Source organism: Toxorhynchites rutilus, chromosome 2, assembly GCF_029784135.1.
Source record: "Toxorhynchites rutilus septentrionalis strain SRP chromosome 2, ASM2978413v1, whole genome shotgun sequence".
Taxonomy (NCBI): Eukaryota; Metazoa; Arthropoda; class Insecta; order Diptera; family Culicidae; genus Toxorhynchites; species Toxorhynchites rutilus.
Window position 1 is genome coordinate 316,265,984 of NC_073745.1, and position 22,274 is coordinate 316,288,257.

Consider the following 22,274-nt stretch of genomic DNA (forward strand, 5'->3'; position numbering starts at 1 on the left):
ATGTATAATTTGCAGAGTTGATTATCATTTCATTAGTTTTATTTCTTACATTTATTCATTAGGATTTGGAAGGTTTTTGCGACATTGCATCCGATTTCAACGTATAATTGAATATATACACACAACTTCATTTAAAAAAATCAGATTGAAATGTACACAAAACGGCGTGACCACTACATCTATGGAAGATTCTATTCAGCAATCAAATCTGAAATCACTACCACGTAGCTCCCTCTCGATGAATTCGTCGAAACGGTCGATGAAGCTGGATGATAGTTCATTTTTGTAGTCTCCAATTTGGCCCTTCCTCATGAATCTATCGGGAATAATTTCAATAATTAGAATCGAATGCATCGTACCCATAATTACACTCACTCAAAGGATTCACCCTCTCTGCCTTCCCGTTTCATCCTAGTCTGTACCAGTTCGACGTTGTTTGTTGCGGGATTTTCTAAAAAAACTAATTATGATAAAAATATCGTACGCTTGTGCGCTACCCACTCACTTTTCATCTCCTCAAATGAAAGGTGTTTTGCAAGTTGATCCAATTGCTTGTTTGAAAACTGTTTTCCCAGAAAATCGCAAACCGTCGGAAGTACCTTCCGCAAGTCTCGTTTCATCTGTTCATACGCCAGGAACAATATATTCGGATGGTCTTTGATGCGCCAAAATTCTAGCACGTGTGCTACTTGTGGGCAGTACTCGATCTCATCAGCTAGTAGCCTCTCGAAAAACTCCTCTTTCGTTCCTCGATAGTTTGCGAACCCTCGATAATGGTGCAGATAGGATGCTGCTACATCTTTCGGGTTCCTCGAAACGTAAACGATTTTTGGTTTCACTGTCCAGAGCTGTTTCGGGAGCAATGCTACCGGAAGGTGTGATTTGATATGGCGAGGTCTCGGGAGGTTTTCTGCTGCCGTGATTGTGTCCTCCGTTCGATCGAAGGTGCTGAACAGTCTACTCGAGGAAGATTGAGTGCTTTGAGAGTTGAAGATGAACCACGAAACTACTTACTCAAGAAACACAGATCGATCGTTGAGATTGATCGTTCTGGCTGTATGGTAGTCCAAATCGTGGTCAATCAACCATACCATCTCCTGTGTCCATGTAGTTCCACACTTGGGAAACGTAACAATCCACACGTCATCTTCGAGTACCTGAAAGTTCCGTATTCGTTCGGCAAGGTCCATATATCTTTCCGGTAAAACGCATGGCTTGGGTTCCCACTGGTTTCCGTCTGTGAACGGATGTTCGGACAAATCTTCCAGCTTCACACCAACTGACCAATCGGCTATCACGGGTTGGCACGAAAACATTATCGATGTGTAACACACTACACAGCAGCTTTACACGATCACTCGATTCTTTGCACTGAATTTTAGTGCGACAAAATAAGTATTGCCTCTACGGAAAGTAAACCAAAATAGATTCTTTTATCTGAACACTAAATGATTTCCAAATAACGGGTTCATTCGCTGATAAAAACACAATGAAGATAAGGGCTTCTTTTAAGAGTGCAGATGGGTATGTATTCGTATGTATCGCTTGTGTTCAAATATGCTCTCTTGAGCCGTCTAACCCGTGGTCCACAGGTTGAAATTGATGGAGCACGATTCCCATAGGTATCACTCAAATCACATCATTCCACTGCTCTTTTCTTCAAATAAAAACAAGACAGCATAGCTTCCCGCGAGTGCATTTTTGCTGGCACAAAACGTTCGGATCAAAAATAGAAACGTTGTTTACGATTTCAAAAAAATATACGCACTGGAAACAAAAGAACAGCACTGGCGCTTAAACAAAAAATAGTGTAAACATTGCCCATATTTGTTTGCCACTAACGCCATCTGTTCGAAATCCGTTTTTAAATTTACTTGTACACCCGAAAGTTCATTCCCATCCGAGCAAAACTATTTCAGACTGGCAATTTTTGGCGGAGTTTGAAAATTATCAAAGTGAGCTAAATGGATTCAAGCGCTCGCAAATCAGACCCGCTTCGGTTGTACATCCTCTTAATTCACATTCACTGGAAGGAATGTAGACGCGATACCCTAGCGTATATTGCTGGTCGGCAACAATTGCGTTTGCGTGCTTCCAGTCAACGACGGCTACTCGCAGTTTCTCCAGCCTCACTTTTGAAGCTTAAGATCTTTCACGGCCAAGAAAGATTTATTTTGAAAGTTGACGTCTATTCGAAAGACTTTTCGCTGTCCTTCAATTTGGAAGCACGCAGTGAGTATAACTCTGCACGATGCGATTTTGATGTTATGACGAGAATAGCGGCATTAGATTGTGATCAATTACCCTGACATTCCTACCGCGGACGCTGCCTTATCCGTCTTCAGAGATGTTCGTCTGCAACACCACAACTTCAGCCGTGACGTTATTTACAAAACTTATCTCGTGCGAATGATGGATCAAATGATCCAGGCCCGGAACATATTCCACTTCATCAAGAACATTATTATTTTATTATTATTATTATTATTATTTATTTTTATTCATCGGACTATTGTCTACATGAAACTACTTAAAATTATAAACTTATAAACCGAATATTCCTAATCCGTGCGAGAAATTGAGCAGAAGATTCTCCAAATTCAAATAGATCATCAACGGTCGTAAACATACGAACCATAGCAGTGAGTGGTTCATTGTACCCGAAGGCCATTCGATGATATCGTGGTTGAAGCATCTAGTTCGTAATGGCCTCGGTGGCACTCGGATATCCAGCAACGAGAGGAGCCTCGAGCAATCGACCTCAGCATTCAGAAGCTTTGCAACAAAAACCGCTTGTTGATTCTTCCGTCGACGTTCCAAGGTATCCAACCTCAGCAAATTGCAGCGATCAGAATATGGTGGGAGATTTTGCGAATTGCGCCATGGTAAACTTCGTAATGCTATCCTGATGGACCTGAGCTGAACACGTTCGATCCTCAAGCTCCATGTTAACTGGTGAGGAAACCGGACCACCGAAACATTTTCTAGGATTTGGCGTACCAGTAAGCAATAGAGAGCTTTCAGGCAATGAGGATCAGAGAAGTCTTTTGAGATTTTGGACACAAATCCAAGCTGACGATTTGCCTTAGTCGAGCGATGAAGGTTGAACGTAAGTTTCTGGTCCATAAGAACACCTAGATCACTGAATTGATCGGTTCTTTGAAGAATTTCACCGTTTATGGTATAGTCGTAAGTGATTGGTTGTTTGATGCGAAAATAAGACATTACCATGCATTTGGGAATACTGACCGTAAGTTTGTTTCGACGGCACCAGTCAATAAATGTCCCTAATAACGACTGAAGACGCATACAGTCCTTAGCAGTCCACACGATATCATCGTTAGCCGCTCTCGTCATGTCATCCGGATTCTAAAGCATTACGATATTCCTTGGATTTTTCATGGATTCTTGGTGAAACGCCCGACAACCCCCAACTTGATGAACTTCAGCAGCACAACTATTCGCAATGTCGAGTAGACAAGAGTCAACAAGTAGACGCGATACACATAAAAACTTCAACAAAGTCCCTCACGATCTGTCACAAAACTGAGCTATCTTGTTTTCCTCCCTTCGATTGTTCGCTAGTTAAAATCATATATAGCATTAATGAAGGGTAAGGTTTATGATGTCGAATCTGAGGTTTTCAAAATATTATGAGGTATTTCGCGAGGCAGACACTTGGAACCTCTGATCTACGTTTTTGCTTGTAAGAGTCAATATTGTCTGGCAACCGTCCGGACAACTTACAGTGACTCGAATCCGTAATCGTACTCCACCATGCAGATCTCTTTTCCCTTCTTTTGAGAGTCGAAAACAAGCTTTCGGAACATTTTATTTAGATAAAGACATAGTGTCATACGAGAGTTAAAAGGTTTGCTATCTGTCTTCAGAATAATGGTTTTTATTTCTCTAAAAATGGCGAATGTATGTGCTAATGTATGAAAATTGACTCAAACTCATATTCGTACGCTGGTTGAAATCTCAACTCGATTCCGAAAGCGTTGAATAATTTCAGAATTCCATCATAAGTATGGTATCCCCTGTTCATTGCAACTATCTTTAGCTGACTTTAGCCTTATCTACGATTTTATCGTAGTATATTTATCGTTTTTTTCATCAAGTGGATTATAAATTCATTATTTTTAGAAACTTGATGGTTTCTAAATTTGCTAGACAGATTCCTTACATTTTTACTTAGATTGATGCCGGAAGATTGTGGAGGAATATCAATAACTTTTGAGCAATTATAATGTAACCATGTGCAAACTTTATATGTCTTGAGCTCTGGGTCTTGGCAAAACTTGAATCCTCGATTCCATCCTATTTTGTTTACACTTTGCTTCATAGTAAACATTCTGATACTATACACCATCTAAGAAAACCAGATTGTCAAAAATAACGATAAATGAATAATTATTTATTTTATTTTATTTACAAAATGTCTAAATGCACACACCATTACAGATGATTTGAAAACTGATTTTGTACCTGTGGGTCGGATAATCGCATATTAGGCACTCAGCACGAATAAAAGCTAGTCTTCTTTGATGATTCTTCGCATAGGTTTTTCAGAAAAGGTGGATTATATCGTGTTCGATGCACGTATCTATCATGTAGGATATAATATTGAGTACGTTGGTAATCTTCAAAATTTTGCAATGAAAGAACTAAACTGACTGCAGATTGAAATGTTCGAAAGGGTACACTTACGCATACTAGTTCGCGATATCAAGAAGTACTAATGGTTTTATTCAGGCAGCTGCACTTCCCCAAATCCCTTGTCCATTACCCTTACCCAGTTCACTACAGAATCCACACAAATTTCACAAGTGTCTAAATTTCAAAATATCTAATCTACATCATATGGCGATATAGTTATAACCACCCACCACAGACGATGTGTCAGGCAAGTATAATGTCGCCGAGGCAAGCTGGCAAGTTTAAATGTTCTAAGTTTAAGAATGCTCTGTAAGATGAAAGCTTCCTTTCGTATTCAGCTAAACTAAATAAATGAAAGAAAAATGCGATTTCTGTTGGGATGATTTTATCAATAACGATTTTTATGTAAATTTATGAGCATTCGTGATAATGTTGGAATATCTATTTGATTGTATGATTTCTCTTACAATCCATTCAATGTTCCGTTCAGTTCATATAACAAAAGGTTCTCTAGGGTCACCATTTGGAATTGTGAAGGAGTTTAATTCACGAATTTCTGAACAGTTACAAAAACTCAATTCAAAAACAATTATTCTAAAAGTGCCACGTCAAGCTTCCGTCCGTGCCTCTAGGCTCAGACTTTTCTATTTTTTTCAGTGTTTATAAGGGATAAGACAATATTTTTGCAACCAAGTTGCAAGGAGTGAGAACACTAACACGTACACATTTTTCAAATAAAAAAATATAAATCGTTTGAAACTCGAAACTTACCAAAATAGTAATCATCGGAAGTAATATCTAGGGAATCAGGCAGGCGAGGTAGAACCTCACTGTTCACTCTTTCTGAGTAATTCTTGGCAGATCCAGGGACATGTGGTTTGGCGTTGTCATGCTGTAAAATTATCTTCTCGTCTATATTCTTCCATTCTGATCGGTATACCTTTGGAGCTCTATTCAAATGCATTAATTGTAAACGGTACCGTTCACCAGTGATGGATCTCCATGTTCTTTGATGTCCAAATCAAAATCGTTCCTTCTGAATTGCGTAATCCACTTTTCACACATGCTTACCGATGAAGCTTATTCTTTGTGTTTGTTTTAAAAAGCAAACTATGGCTATCAACTACGCGTTTCCTTAGAAAAAATCAAGGGGTTGTATCCGAGACACGTCCGCTTAGGTCGTAAAGGGTGTGTCACATCAAATTGCATCACGGAAAAAACACTGTAGAAATTCGCCCAGTAGACCGATCCTTTTGAAAATTTTAGACAGTAAAATAAAAACTATTAAACAACTTTTGGCATTTTCTTTTTATTCATACTTCGAGCCCAAGCCCATATGCTTGTACCTCCCTCTTTACCCCGTCCATAAGGTTCTGTACAACATCAGGTTGTAGTTTTTTTTTGAACAGAAATCAATTTTCTCTTGAAGTCCGCCTCCGATTTGACAACTTTTGGGTTCTTCCGGAGGGCCTGCTTCATAATCGCCCAATATTTCTCTATTGGGCGAAGCTCCGGCGCGTTGGGCGGGTTCATTTCCTTTGGCACGAAGGTAACCCCGTTGGCTTCGTACCACTCCAACACGTCCTTTGAATAGAGGCACGAAGCGAGATCCGGCCAGAAGATGGTCGGGCCCTCGTGCTGCTTCAATAGTGGTAGTAAGCGCTTCTGTAGGCACTCCTTAAGGTAAACCTGCCCGTTTACCGTGCTGGTCATCACGAAGGGGGCGCTCCGCTTTCCGCAAGAGCAGATCGCTTGCCACACTATGTACTTTTTGGCAAACTTGGATAGTTTCTGCTTGCGAATCTCCTCCGGAACGCTGAGTTTGTCCTCTGCGGAGAAGAACAACAGGCCCGGCAGCTGACGAAAGTCCGCTTTGACGTAGGTTTCGTCGTCCATTACCAGGCAATGCGGCTTCGTCAGCATTTCGGTGTACAGCTTCCGGGCTCGCGTCTTCCCCACCATGTTTTGCCTTTCGTCGCGGTTAGGAGCCTTCTGAACCTTGTATGTACGCAGGCCCTCCCGCTGCTTGGTCCGCTGGACGAATGAACTTGACAAATTCAGCTTATTGGCGACATCCCGGACCGAACTTCTCGGATCACGTCTAAACTGCTTAACTACGCGCTTGTGATCTTTTTCACTGACGGAGCATCCATTTTTGCCGTTCTTCACCTTCCGGTCGATGGTTAGGTTCTCGAAGTATCGTTTTAGTACTCTGCTGACCGTGGATTGGACGATTCCCAGCATCTTACCGATGTCCCGATGTGACAACTCCGGATTCTCGAAATGAGTGCACAGGATTAATTCACGACGCTCTTTTTCGTTCGACGACATTTTTCCAAATTTACGAAAATTGACAGTGAAGCATGGGCAACGTGATCTATACACTCTTATCTGATTTTAAAGCGAAAGCTGAAGATATAATTCCTAAAAATTAAATTTCTACAGCGTTTTTTCCGTGATGCAATTTGATGTGACACACCCTTTAGGACTACGCAATCTTTTTTTTTAAATTTGTTTGTTTATCATTTGGATATCATTTGTTAATACGTCGAAATTTCATAAATAACTCGTTCCAGGGACCCTGAAAAGATTTAATGACTTGCGTGGTTTTGTAGAATCATTTCGAGAAGCAACGATTCTTTCTTGCCTTTTCGAGAACAATACGCTAATTGGTCATATGTCGCAATTTGTTTCTTTATATCGATGCACGCATTGCATTGAGTATTTAACGAGATGCATCTTCGGTGCATCGCCATTCAACAAGCAACAAACACGCGTCTAACAGATGTACACAGTTGCAGCGATAAAAATGAAACATCGCGAGAATGACCGTTTATGAAAAATCGTTGCGTTAATTGCAATGCCAGATGCACTTCAAGTGAAATATTCGCTAGCGTTCACAGTTCGAGGGGAAACATAAAACACAAAACGAGCAGAATAAGCGACCTTTGTTGTTTCGGGCACAGAAAGATTCTGATAATTTTCCTTACTTCCTATGCAATGGTGGAGTTTATTTCGCAAATATTCTCTTTTCGCTATCCCCCTTCGTTGTTTCTATTCTAGTGGCTGCATAAGTTGCCCGTTATTGACAGCTCTGTTCGGGAAAGCACACAAATGAACAGAACAAATGTATGGAAAAATGGGAATGCTTCCAATGTTCATCAATTTAAACCATATACAGACTATGGGATTGCAATGTATAGCATATAAAACAAATCTTAGAAAATTACTGATTCGATTGGTATGCAAACCGTTTAACTCCGCTCTATGCGATAATAGTTATTAATGTTAACTTTATTTCATAAAAACGTGACCTGTTTTCTGATTTGACACCCTTTATGTAAGACATAGTTCTGCGTAAAAAAAAGTTTGTTTGTACTTCAATCATAATGTACCAAGTTTTGATGATGAAGTTCACACCTTTCTAATACATTTGTTGCCAAATTCAACTAAATGCCAACGACAATCGCAATATATTACACATCTGTAAAATCATACTTACTATACCTAACGTACTTTAAACTTGAACCTGAAATATAACAAAGAATATTTTCACTATCCATTATATCATTATTTGTTCATCTATCTTTCAACAATAAAACAAAAAAATTATAAAAAAAATAAAATATTCATGACTATAATAATTATGATCTGATGAAGTAAGAGTGTTCAAAAAAAATATTGTGCCATGGCGTACACGGTTCCAGCTCTTCTGGTTATCTGAAACAAAAAAATCGAACAGATTTTGAATCAGTAAAGATGCCGTTATCTCATGAATGGACAGGTCAAAAACATCTTTTTTGACAAAATGGCAGCAGTTTGAATAACAAAATGCGGTTTAAAACGTTTTTTCTTACGTTTTCCGATTTTTTAAAAATAGTAAAAATTTAAAAATATTATTTTTTAGAGGTTCATGGGATACAGAAATGCCTGCAGATTGTATCCGTATAAATTCGACATGAATCAGTTCAGTAGAATTTGAGATATCGTGTACGCCAGTTTGAAAAAACTTGTTTCGAGAAAAATGCATTTGAGTTTCATTATTATGGTCGTAGTAGATGGGTACCGCATCACTAAAATGGCTCTAACTCGGTAAATAATAGGATTTTCGGTATTTTCTTTCTAGGGTATATTCTTGAATGACTAAACTACAAAAATATGATGGAAATTTTTTTTTGATTTTTTTCTTATTTCTAGACCAGAATACTGCCTTAAATGAACGACCTTGTTCCTTTAATTTGTTGTGGATTTTATGTACAAACACAGTAGGCTACTCGAAAGTTTCTCGAAAGCAGTTTTCAATGGAAATATTGTTTTTGCTGAGGTATAACAATTCTTCAATTGTCATCAGTGTACATAATATACAAGTGAATAGAATTTTGAATTAAAACAGCTCAATTTTCCAGAATACCGATTCGTTGGGAGAGCATTTTTTACTTAGCCTAATCAGTAGAGCATCTTCTATCACAGTAGGTATGCTTACTTCAGTTCAATTGACGAACAATTTTCATACTTTCAACCGAAATCGGTTCACTTCAATCAATGTTGAACTGTTTGTAATTCGTTCCGAATGCTCCACACTCGTAGATTGCTCTTGATTCGGTAGACACTCCTCTGTTCTGGTTTTGTTTCAAATCGAGTCGTTTAATCAGCTCTATTTATGTTGAATTAACTTTTCGATAAGATCACGAAGATGGTACCCCAGGAGTGCATCCATGCCCTAATAAAGCACTATCCATACACGCCATTTTGGTCGGATCTAGGTTTAGGATTGTAGGGTGATGTTTCAAGAGATTTTTTTTTAGTTTGACACAAATCATAGAAAATTGCAAAAAAATGGAATTTGTATTTACCTAATAGTTTGAAGTAATGAAGTAATGCAGAAGTAAGTTCTATTTGATAGGTAATTTCATCCAAACTTATTACACTGTTTTTCTTTTCCGTTGGAATACATTGCATACGATACGATGTTGTCCAGAAGATGTGTGCCAAGTTCAAAGCAATGTTATTTACAAAAAAAAGCTTCAATAGGGTTTTCAAAGCCAATTAAACCACTGAAGATTCAAGTTTTTTTTTGTATTGAGAATACAAATAGTTTGAAACTATCCCTCACCTTTGCCTGGATTCGTTCCCACTCGAAAGTACGTGAATTAAGATGATGAACTTCCAAGTACTCCTTAACACTCATAACTTTTAGTCCCCTTCATAGATGGTTCAGGGGGAAGTCTAAAAATAAAAAAAAACAAGAACGCGTGTGAGCTGCGGCAAGGGGAGAAGACACCGTGTACCGTCATATGAAAATGATAAATTTTCTTTGATGATTTTCACCTACAAAAGTAATATCGAGCAAACATAAGTGTAGACTTTGTGCACCCGAAGACTACTGGTAGGGTTTGAGTCAAACGGAGATTAATTTAAGTGCGTCGAGATCCAACGGTTTACGCTTGCGCATCACATGCGGAAGTATGCCTTACTGGATATTAATTGTTCTTCCGTCTGCTTTTCATCTTTTAGCTTCACCACAGATAGACTGGGAGAAATGGTACAGGAAATGCCGAGCAGCGTTCCAGAGGAACTCTACAATCTCACCCAGCTAGCGGAGGTGTCGATTGCGGCGGGCAAACTAAACACCAGCGCTCAACCGGAGGAACCATATCACCACCCTCACTATCCGGTTCAGTACAGTGCAATTAAGTACTACACTCTACAGCACGAGTCACCATCTTATCACCCGGTGGACTACTATCAGCATGCAGTGTCCTATCACAGCCATTTGTGTGATGATAACGATGACAGGCAGGCAAATCTTGATAGCCCTTCGCCACCCGTCGCGCACCGGCAGCAGTCCTATTCTGCCACCAAAAAGAAGTGGAAGACAAATTGGGAAATCAACCGAAGTTTGAAGATACAACACCAGCAGCAACAGCAGCAAAAGATCAACAAGATAAAAGATGCTAGCGAACGCTCGTCGGATCACGATGACTCGCACGAATCGGCCAATCTCACGTACTACACCTCCACGATAAGGACGGCTCAAAGTGTTTGTGGTGACGGTTCGAGTCCGGCGCGGCCATCTAGCAGTAGTAGCAGCAATAGCAGTAGCAATCAGGCTGTCGGTGAAGAACAACAGCCGGCCAGACGAAATTCGTACGCCTCGGAGGAATCGGAAGATTCCAGCTACTCGTACTCTCATAAAGTGTTTGACAGAAAGAAATCGCGAACGCTCTCGTGGAACAGTGGAAGCAGCTATAGCTATGGGGAAGAAAGTCAGCGTGTGTGCGGTGAGCAGGATCACAGCCGAGAGGATGTTCCCATTGAATACAGGACCGACAGTCAAGAGTACAATGAACTACTGGAGTCTGGACGAGGCGCAAGCAGTGGGGATGAGATTGGGCCATCGGATGATGTGCACACCTGCCCAGAGTGTGGAAAAAAATACTCGACTTCCTCAAATCTGGCGAGACATCGGCAGACGCATCGGTATGGCAGTGTTTGAATCCCCATGTAACCCCATGAAACGGAACTCATTGTTTTTGTTTTTTTACAGATCTCTGCAAGACAAAAAGGCTCGACGCTGTCCACACTGCTCGAAGGTTTACGTCTCTATGCCAGCCTACTCGATGCATGTCCGAACGCACAACCAAGGCTGTCAATGTCCAACGTGTGGCAAGTGTTTCTCCCGTCCGTGGCTGCTACAAGGTCACATAAGAACCCACACAGGTAAGTCTCATCAATCCACGCTATAGTGTGAACTGTCCGAGAGGCGATGACCAATGTTGCCACATTTTCAAAAAAGGGTAAATTTTTTTTCTTCTGTACCTTTTCTTTCAAAAATCAGTACCATCGAAAATATTTGTTGCAGAAAAAAACGGTTTTATTAGTATGAAAAAAGTACTCATTTGTTTTCTGCAAAATATTACATTTACTTACTACAAATACTACATTTGCTGTAACTGTACATTAACATTTCGCATGCCTCGAATCACTCGTGCGTTTCATGATACTTATACATAGTTTTTCTGAATTTAGATTGTATAACGTAAATGATTTTGGATTATCCAGTCGAAAATATGATCATGGTTTGTCCACTTTTTTTCACGTGTGTTAAAGGATTATAAAATACAACATCTATTGGTGTCAATGCGCCCCTCATTCGAGCTAAGTTTTAATCTATCACCAGATGATTATTTGGCACGTATTCAGATCTTTTCTGGATTATAACACTTACAAATATTGTAAACATCATGCTTGCACACCATTTGTATCAGATTTACATAGCTAAACCATGTAATTAACGCATTTAGGTGAACTCAATTCTGATCATGAGTTGTCCGATTCAATAATGTTGTTTTGTCCAGTGCGAAGGACAAATAAAGTTTCTCTATGTTGAGTGTCTTGAGGTGAACACTTTTGAAATGCCCAAGAAAATGCAATATTCTGAAGAAAGCAAAATTATGAATGGATTAGTATGATGACAGTAAACTCGAGCAAAGATAAATGCAACATCTATTTAAGAACTCGAATGTTTTCATTAAAAAATTGTGATTCCTAAGGCCGGACAAACCATGATTACAATTCCTCTTTGAGGAAAATCGTTAAAAAATATAAAAAATTGAATAATTTCAACGCCTTATGGTAGTTTTAGCAACTAGAGACTTGGGGCTTTTCAACAAACCCAAACTCGTATCGATTATATGTGATTTTCATGAAGAAAGATCGATTTGCATTTACTAGTTGCGTAAAAACACCCCAAATCGGACAAACCAAGATCATTTACCTTCACTACTATTCAAGAAAATATTCAATCTGCCGCCACAATGTTGAATCAAATCTTTTGATCTTAAAATTGCATTCATCGCGTCGTTGCTAAGCCAACTTCGAAGCTGATTCTGGTTTTGACTATATTTAGAAAGGAAGCTTGTATCCGAGACATGACCGCATAGTTGTCGTAGGATTACGTTAGTTAGTTACTCTGTTACATACTGATTTTGGAGATATATGAAAAAAACTACATTACTAAACTCTTTGATAATAATTTGGTGGCCCTGAAAAGAGCCTTTTTGTTTGATTGTTAGATATTGTTTGTTCACTCCAGTGTTACAATCAAGCGATGATGGCAGAGGGATGGTGATTGGTCGTTGCATGATGCATATCACGATAAAATATGCCGAGAAATTATGTTGCCTTCTGTGGCCTCGGACGAGACGACTTCTATTTCTGTGTGGATGAAATAATAAGTATATGAAGAAAATTTAGATCGTATTTCCGGGAATTCATTTTACTCTTTCGGTATTAATGTTAGAATGTTGTATTAGCTCCGATGAACGCTTACGGATTCAGCGCTTATAGTGCGTGACCATATATTGTGACATATTCACTCACATGAAAATGCTCAACTATTATCTATTTTTTCCGCACATCATAAAGAATGTGCGCTTAAAATCCGCACACACAAAATTATTTCTCAAAAGTTTTTATTCAATAATCACCAAATTTTTCTGGGAGTAAAAAGAAACTATTAAAGTTAGTGTTGGCCTCATTCATTTAATTTGTCTTGCCTTTATTTATATTTATATAATCGATCCCTAAACCCCCTTAGAGAGGGATGGAGGAGGAGAGAGGGAGAGGGAGGAGGGGTCTCGAACTATCATAAGAACCTTATGATAGTTCTTATGATTATGACCTTATGATTGTTTGGTAGTTAGTTTCATAAAATATATTATTTTATTCATTGTAATGAATTTTTATGCCGAAATCGATAACGCAGAAATCTCATGAATCCATCATGAAATGACTGAGCAGTAAGCGTTTGAAATTTGACACTTTTAACGATACGATCGATTTTAATTTTTTTTTTCAATTTGTACCCCCAATATGTTCCCGGGAGACGTAATTCTACGTCAAAAATAATATGTCGAGTGAGTCATAATGAAGAGATCGTTAAAAACAAAGCATCGAAGCGCCGGAAATGCGAGCGATTCGTTAATTCTTTCAGGTATCCAATTTTTGTTCCCAAATCCTGCAAATGTTTGTTTTTTGAAAAGGTAATTTTCTTTTCGAAAAATTTCACTCTTAGGGTACGGAATTCTTCGATCATATAAAGCCTCTTCGAGGAAGCCTGGGGAACGCTTCATATACAACATTTATGCTTGTTATTTCGGAAAAGTTTCTGGGTTTTAACTTCGCATTAGCCTTGAGCGTCTGATCATTAAAATCGTATCTTTTTCCTTTATATGATGATGATGGCCCACCTCATACCCCTACAAAGGTTTGAGCAGGACGATTCAACTTATAGATAATATTTATTTTTAAACACATCAAGAAACCAGTATTATAAAAAAACAAAGCGAGCTGGGTCTGTTGCAGGCATAAATATCTGTTAATAGAACATTAAAAAAGGCATGATCTACGAAAAACAAACAATGCTCCTATCCTTATTGACATTGACAAAGCCATGGTCTCAACTTCAGGCCCAAATTATTTTTTTTTGAGGGCATGTCAAGAAAATTTCCAGCCCGGGAAGATCCTTGACTGATTGGGAATTGAACCCAATATCCAAAAGTTTCTTCTTAGAACACTAAAAAGATCTGCTACAATCACAAATAATCGATATAACCATTTGATGAAAGATAGTTTACGACAAATCTGAATGAGCTATCCCGATTCCAGTTTCCACTTCAGACCCTACATAAAAAATTTCATTTTGTGTCAGTTTTCTGCCAGTGCTCATTATTAACATTAGTCCAAGACCACCAAACGCGCGCGAGGCTCAAATTTTCGTAGAAAATGCTCGTTTTTTCTTTTTTTAATAATCTACAATACAATAGAAAAAACATCATCATCGTCAGTACGAATATGACAGTTTGAGGTACATGTAAAAAAAATTTAAATTTCAATAATTAGTAAACATAAAAAAATTATTTTACAAAAAAATCAGCTAAAAAAATTTCGAAAACCTGTTACTAAAGAGATTTCACGTGGGAAAAACATTTGATTGATGAGCTCCACGAAAAAACTGCTACAAATATGTTAAAAAAATATCTGAATTCGCTTCCATTGTTCTGATAGTTTTTCTTCTGCTACCATCCCCTGCATAAATATTATTAACGTTTTCCAAATGATCTTCAAATTCAGTAGCATTGGACATTAAAACAACGTAGGATTTTTCGAAGATATAACTGCGAATGGTTAGATAAAAATCATTCAATTATTAATGTAACATCGTGAGTTCAGGTTTTTCAGCCTGGACCAAACAATTCAATCTGTTGATCTGGGGCAAAAGACACTCCAAAGAAGCAACAGAGGTTATGTCAATCTTTGAGGACAGTCGGTGTTTTGCAAGCAGTCTGATTTTTGTCACAGTTATACTGAAATATTTTTCAACTCTACTATTTCTTTCAAAAATTTGTATCGCAATCTGTTGAAAAAATAGTACTCAATCCTAGAATTACTCATTTGTTTATTCATATTCTTGCTAAACTTTGACTCCATCAGTTATTTAAAGTCTCGAGCTGTCCTTCTCTCTTCGATCAAATGTATAGAATTCAACATCATCGTATCGGTGCTGTATCGATTTAGATGTTTGATTTTGTTTTTTGTGATAATAAAAAAAACACTCGACAGTTGCCGAGGAGTGAGGCCTAGCAAAAATACGTGAGCGAAGTGTCATTTCTTATCAGACAATCGATTTTTGACCAACAGAGATTTTTTCACGGAGCAATTTAATATTCAGACACTGTTTTCATTCCCCATCATAAACATCTGAAAATACTTCTTTGATGCTAGATTGGAAATGTCTCTAGGATTTAACATAACAGCAGCTTTGAGGGTCTAATCATCGAAATCAAATCTCAAATCATCAGTTTCACCAACTCCACTTGTCATTAATTTATACTCCAGAAAATCTGTACCTATCTGTACTCTTGTACAAAAATCTGTAATCTGTACCGTACAGAATCTGTACCAAAAAAAATCGAAAAAAAAATCTGTACCTTTCCAGATATATTTGTATGTGTGGCAACACTGGCGATGACGCGGAAACTCAACAAGCGAACATGGGGCCGCTAATAATAAATTGTTCTATTCGCCTCATATATCATCTCCAAAAGATTTAAAACAAGCACTCACACGATTTTTTTCTGATTTGTCTTTTTCTTTTTTTCTCACCTTTCTCCCTCCAACCATCCACGCTGTTGTACCATCTGGTCAACCACCGTCATCGTGTGATTTACACCGTCAACAGGTGAGAAGCCGTTCAAATGCAGCGTCTGCCAGAAAGCATTCGCGGACAAATCGAATCTCCGGGCACACGTCCAAACCCACTCAAACACCAAGCCGCACTGCTGCTCACGCTGCGGCAAAGCGTTCGCCCTTAAATCCTACCTTTACAAGCACGAGGATTCGTCCTGCATGAAAAACAAGGCTGGAAAACATTTGAAACAAGGCCACCCGAAAAACCGCAGAAAGGCGGACAAAACGCACTCGCCATCCCCTTCATCATCATCCGGTGGTACGGAGAGTCGTCTCTACTCGGTTGGACTTGCTCATCAACACCAGCAGCAACAGCAATCCTCCGGTAGTCCCATCGATTTGGCCCTGCAAACTGAGCTGCAGCTCAAGAAGGATGCTGTGAGGGCAAAAATACGAGAGGTCCTGGAAGACAACTGCAAAAAATCGGCCCAGCTGAAGGCGGCAACCGACAACCGAATCAGTGTGATCCGAACGACGGCGAGTACAGGTGACGTGTATTACAGCAGACAGGACGAGGTGCATGTAGCCTTCGCCCGGGAACGCATACAAGCTGGACTTGGAAGCGAAGCGGGCAGCGGTAGCGGCTATGAATATCCTAGAAATTATGCCATCATTGCGTGATAATTTGTGACTATCTCGCACTCGGTGAGATTCACACGTTGTATTCTAAATACTAAAAACCTAACTCTAGCATTTAGCCTCCCATTTTGTAGATGCATAAGACATTGTATACACACAAGTATTGATAGCGTTTCACATTTTTTTATTTCGAGATATAGTAATACTCGAAAACAAACTGTGAATTCTCATGTGCCTTAGCTGTAGTGACTCAGTGTAAATATTAACGTGGTTTCGTCAACCGTTTAGCATTAGAAACATGTACATTTTTGTAAACCTAGAATCTCTAGAATTGAAACCACAGCTAGCTGGACCAAAAGAAAGAAGTTTTTGTCGAATGGGAAGCATTTAGAAATGATCATCTATTTCGGTACAATTTCGACAGTGCTTTCGACTTTTATGACTTTTATGTTTATTTTTGCGTTAACGAAGGACGAGAATGTTCTAGTCTTTTAATTTTATTCGATATTTGTTTTCTTTAAGTTGCTTTAGATTTTCGTGTAATTTATGTGCCATGAAAACAAAAAATGAGTTATTCTAATCATTTGATAAATGTATGTTCTATTTTGCTCTCTGATATAAGTTTCGATTCGTATAGTATGTACAATCACATTTTATTTTAAGTTTATTATTTCTTTGCGAAAACGAGACTCTTAAGCTGATAACGATGGTGCCATAATTAGTAGTATGTAGTGAAGCAATCTTTATAGCGGATAAGTATTGTATCGCCAATTGGCCGGATTATGTGCAATGAGTAGTGATTTGTAAGTAAATTGAAGATGCAGTAAACATTAGATATTGGCATCGACGACACAAACGAAGATTCAGTGAGTAATATTGTAGACTAGAGATACGACTTGACAAGACTTATTAAAATAAATGATATGTATGGTGAATTGGATTTATTTTGTTGAATCTTATTACTTCCCTTTCACCGCCAACTCGGTCCTAAACACGAATGAGTATAATCAAATGAGAGCAGCAGAGACAGGTTTGAACACTTCAGCAAGCGGGATCTAATCACCAAACCCAAATATAGAAGACGAGTGGGTACCAGGGACATAACCGGGAGATATAGGACTACACGAAGACTGCCCACGTTTGCAACACCATTAGAGTAATGCGGGGCAAAGATGCGCACCTATCTGTTGTCGTCCAATAACTCTTGAAATAAAAGCAAATAAAATTCCGTTTGCTTACCAAATTGTAACTATATATTGGGTTGGGCAAAAAGAAATGTCGTATATTATAACCTATTTTGAGATTGAGGCATCCCTAAGCAGTAGTTCCACCAGCATAGGGGCTGTCCACATACCACGTGGACAACTTTAGGGAGGGTAGGGGGTAAGAAAATGTCCACGGAGAGGGGAGAGGGGGTATAGACTGAGTCCACGTGGACAGGAAGAATTTTCTCTCCGTATTTATCAATAAACGGATTGAGAAGCCTGAGAGTGCTGCCCAGGCAAACGTTCATATATTTTCTCTCATATCATCTTCTTCAGTGAAATCTGTATTATAAAAATATCTCACGTAAATTGACGAATGACCAACTATTTCCTATGATCGAACTTTTATAGTTACGGGGTATGCATAGCCCTCATAGCCAAAACTATAAAAATTAAACGATTCCATAATGGTTGAGATTCCATGATATGCGTAAATGATTTTTATCAATTATAATTTTCTATACGTTTTGTTATATCTCGAGAACAATATATGATAATAACGTCTGTATAGTTTTTCATACAGAATTGCGTGTAAAATCATTTTTCCAAAGTATTTTCATTCCATTAATTTCTAGGAATAAATATTTACATTTGCAGGAGATTGTCTATGCATCACTAGTCGTTGCGCCAGTGTTCTGATAAATTATAGAATATTTCAGGAGGTGATAGAGGATCATATTTGATGAAAAAATCCTACGCATGTAGTCAATTCTCAACTAGGACATTGTTGAATTTTTGTTAAGTCTAATTTTATGTCTTGAACTGACTCTAATTTAGAAAGTACGCTCCTTAGAATAATTATACTGTTCATTTGAAAGATAAGAAAATTTTGCATAGAATGCAATTGTAAAATTAATAGAACCCAGGATCAACTTTTAAATGTAAGGAACCAACTTCAAATTTTGTGTTTTTAATTAATTTTCCAAAAATGCATGATAAACTGGATTGTTTCTATCAGCCAAATTGAAGCTCTCCAACCACTCTACAGTTCCTTCCTTGACACCACACTATTATCCTTCTTGTTATCTTCCACTAATTTAAATGTGTTCACAACATAATTTTTATGCAAGTTTTCCTCAAATGAAAGCATCGTGCGCACTTTTTGACTTTTCAGTTCAGTCATTTTAAGGCAAAAAACCGGTCTCAAGGAAAAGTTCAATAATTCTTTCGTAGTTAAGATTTGATCATCAGCGTGGAAGATTTTTTATGATCCCCTATCTCTTCAAATTTTTCGGATCAGCTACCTAATAACCTATATATAATAATATTATTTTAAACAGATATAATAGTTTTCGATATTTTATTCAATTTAAGAGAAAGTTTTCTCAATAGTTTGAACATTTATAAAAAAAAAATAATAGAAGGTTAATGAATTTCTCAAAAAAAATGTTTCAATCGGGCAACAGGCTTCAGGGCCATTTTTGGAAAAAATGAACGAAATTTTAATAAAATGGGGAGGATCGGGGCAGCGGAGGATTAATTTGGCGTTGAATTGCTCTCTGGTAAACTGTGACGTTTTAATAAGGATTCAAGTGGAGGAAAACTAAAGAGCAATACAAATAACTTATCGTGCAAGATTAGTAAAAAATTATTGAGTCGTGAGTTTTTTGATTTTTTTTCCCCACGAGCATTTTGGAAGCTATCTAGACACGCAATGCAGGATGGTCAATAAGCAGTTGAAAAATAAAAAAATATATATAGATATTGAAAATATTTTTAATAAGGTATTAGTACCCTTTGAAACTATTGCGGAAAAGGTTTCTATTGCGCTGATGACTAAAAGTGAATTGATTGTGTGAATGAACCGACATTTCCTGTGGCGAAATGTCGAAAATGTTTTGAGTGATCTTTGAAACGCTATAACTCTGTTATAAAATAATGCATTCGTCAAAGCATCAACTGGACCATGTATTAAATATTTCCAAGATTGCGATAAGTAGATTTGACCATCGATTTGCTGTGCGTTCATTATTTCATGAAATATTCTTAATTCGAAATCAAGGGATAATTTTTCATTCGATAGAGAATACCTCTGTAGTAAATAGTTCTACTGAAACTCTCTATGAATAAAATGGACGCGAAATAATCATGTTGATTGGATTGCTTTTAAGCATATATTCTCAAAATCTAGAGAAACTTTGAAAACAAACTATAAACGCGTTATCTTTTCTTGCAAAGTATTTTATCTACAACACATATACACATCACACACTAGAAATTTGTAGCTTGAAAATGCTGTATTTTTTATCTTAATGTCATCATTTATATCGAAGATTCAGGCGTTCCGAAATCTCTGAAAAATTTCGACCTTTTACTCCTCATCCTTTGTCAAGTGAAGATCTATAGATATCAGTACATGCTTCCTACTTTATCTTTTCTTTTTTTTGAAATTCTTTTTAAATGATAGAAAAAGAGTATATGTATATAAAATCGTTCTGTTCGTTTTTGTGCGCTTCAAAAACTCGAGCTCTGATGGAGCTCATATTATAACACAAGATACGAGCCACTTCAAAAATTGTTGTTGCTACTGCCAACGCCTCAAGAAGCTTCAAGATTTCCAGATGAAATAAGCACACTACTGAAATAAATCTGTGTAGGTAAATTAACTTTCTAGTATTGAATATGTATTCTATGTGACAGTAACCCAATTCTTTGCATGTGTTCAAAAATCGTGAGCTTAAATTGTATCTGATAGTGATTTTAAATCTATTTAATTTTATTCGATTGGCTTTGCTCAAGATCAATCCTTGGAATTTTGTAATTTATGTGTTGACAAACCAGATGGCAGATTGCCTTTAAGATAATAGAAAAACAAAGTATTACAAGTATTTTAATTAGAGACGAATGAACTGCAAAGTTTAAAGCCTTTCAAAAACAATGAACAAAAAACATACAAGTATTTCAAAATTAAACTCATATGGAATATTTGCTTTGTTTTACTACTCATTTTTCTGTCATAAAAAACCAATGAGCCACGGCAAACGTGGCAGGGTTCAGCAAATAAAATTTGAAATAAAATAAACTTAAATGGAATTAAAATTTAATTCATGCGCAATTCAGTTATTTCCCGAATTATTCTAATAAAATCAAGAAAAATGTCCACGTGGACAACAGGGGGAGGGGTATGAAAAAGTCCACGCTTGTCCACGGAGGGGGAGGGGGGAGTTTAAAATCGTGCTTTTTCTGTCCACGTGGTATGTGGACAGCCCCATATATGCGATTTTACATGAACACTTAGTTGTGCGAAAATTATGTTCACGTTGGATCCCACATAATTTGACAATCGCTCAAAAAAAGGCTCGTGTCGATTGGAATAAATGCTTTGAAAATTGGTTTAAGCGCATGCAAAAGTGTATCGATCATCGTGGCGAGTACTTTGAAAAACAATAAAAATATATCCGCAGCTTAACTATTTGTTTTTGTTTCTATTCTCGAAATATAAATAGTGACCCTCGTACTCGCGGTATATAATTTCTTTTTTGACATATAAACCTGATGCATACTAAAGGCGGGATTACACCTATTCGATTTGATGCATGCTACAAGTCAATGATTTTCGCTTATTGGAGTGTATCATTTTACGACATAATTTGTATTGTTGAGCGATGTTGCCTTTATCCAATGGCTTGCGGATCGGTGCGGCTTGTGTAGCACGACAATGTTGGGGCAACTACGTCATTTATTGACGATTATCATAATTTATCAGAATAATGGAACAACAAAATTATTGATTATAAAAGAGTGTGATATAATCGCAAGGTTGACTTGGGACTACCTTAGCTTAGTAATCATTTGTTTGTATTGTTTAAATTTTTAATTGAATGAAACAAATTCCGAATTCAATTGAATTCAATATATTTGCTTTGTGAGTAAAACGATTAAACGAATGCCATGTAAGGTCAATTCATTCATTGTGATAGATTATGGTTCCGCGTTACAAGTAAATTTAATGACTGTCCTTATACGTTTGGTATGATGCACAGGACTAACAAAATATGTGAACGGGCGAGCTATCAAACGATTATTGTATTTAACATTTCCTTCTGAAGTTTGCATCTCTAAAGTGTACGTACTTCTCGAACCGCGAATTTGCTTGATTTGATAAACTTCAGACACTCAGTTTCGATTTTGATACGTACGTCGAACGCATATTGTTTGATCAATAGGCGTTATCGCAGCAAATGGTTATCAACATTTTGTCTAATCATCAAAATGGTATGCGTAGAAATATGAAGGCATGATATGAAGTGATATGAAGGCATATCATTCAATGCAATCTTGAATAACCAAGCCAAAGCATTGTGTTCGTACCCGCTTTCGTAATCCGTGTTAGTGCAGAAGTACCCCTGGCTTGCATGAATCAACAGCTTCAACTTCTACTGTTTATACTATAGAGGCTTTAAACTTGAAAGATCATTCGCCTCTCTAGTGTCTGCACGATTTTCCCAGGTTTCTAAGTTTAGAAGACCGTGTTAGGGAAACATATTCCAGTCGGCACAAGAATGCGTCCGACTTGCATGT

The 22,274-nt window shown here is 37.7% G+C and overlaps 2 protein-coding genes and 1 long non-coding RNA gene across 4 annotated transcripts in view; 1 reads left to right on the top strand and 2 right to left on the bottom strand.

Moving 5' to 3' along the window:
* The window catches only part of LOC129770212 (protein snail), a 41,139-nt gene extending 23,522 nt beyond the window's left edge, over nucleotides 1-17,617 (top strand). Inside the window, exons 2-4 of the mRNA XM_055772907.1 lie at nucleotides 10,174-11,139; nucleotides 11,207-11,379; nucleotides 15,902-17,617. Coding sequence (XP_055628882.1) covers nucleotides 10,199-11,139; nucleotides 11,207-11,379; nucleotides 15,902-16,530 — 1,743 coding nt within the window. The 5' untranslated portion in view covers nucleotides 10,174-10,198 and the 3' untranslated portion in view covers nucleotides 16,531-17,617. The remainder of the gene's footprint in view (nucleotides 1-10,173; nucleotides 11,140-11,206; nucleotides 11,380-15,901) is intronic.
* On the bottom strand, nucleotides 22-1,393 carry LOC129770213 (luciferin sulfotransferase-like). 2 transcript variants are annotated; one of them, XM_055772909.1, is made up of 4 exons: nucleotides 1,015-1,393; nucleotides 506-957; nucleotides 376-451; nucleotides 22-316 (listed from the first exon to the last, which is right to left on the bottom strand). In XM_055772909.1, exons 1-4 carry the CDS (start codon nucleotides 1,314-1,316, stop codon nucleotides 196-198), a joined length of 951 nt encoding a protein of 316 aa, XP_055628884.1. In that variant the 5' UTR covers nucleotides 1,317-1,393; the 3' UTR covers nucleotides 22-195. The 2 variants fall into 2 exon arrangements, with proteins under 2 accessions (XP_055628884.1, XP_055628883.1); XM_055772908.1 differs by having other exon boundaries at nucleotides 376-460.
* LOC129770215 (uncharacterized) lies at nucleotides 8,871-10,333 on the bottom strand. Its single transcript, XR_008742054.1, has 3 exons — nucleotides 10,134-10,333; nucleotides 9,513-9,885; nucleotides 8,871-9,418 (listed from the first exon to the last, which is right to left on the bottom strand). It is a non-coding gene; the product is annotated as an uncharacterized LOC129770215 (long non-coding RNA).
* Nucleotides 17,618-22,274: the final 4,657 nt, after the last annotated feature.

Bases quoted from the DNA above. Each gene is read 5' to 3' on its own strand.
- LOC129770213 (XM_055772908.1), bottom strand. From the start codon at position 1,316: ATGTTTTCGTGCCAACCCGTGATAGCCGATTGGTCAGTTGGTGTGAAG. The intron at 958-1,014 runs GTAAGTAGTTTC...TTCCTCGAGTAG, and splicing joins GATCGATCTGTGTTTCTTGA to ACTGTTCAGCACCTTCGATC. The intron at 461-505 runs GTGAGTGGGTAG...TATCATAATTAG, and splicing joins TTCATTTGAGGAGATGAAAA to TTTTTTTAGAAAATCCCGCA.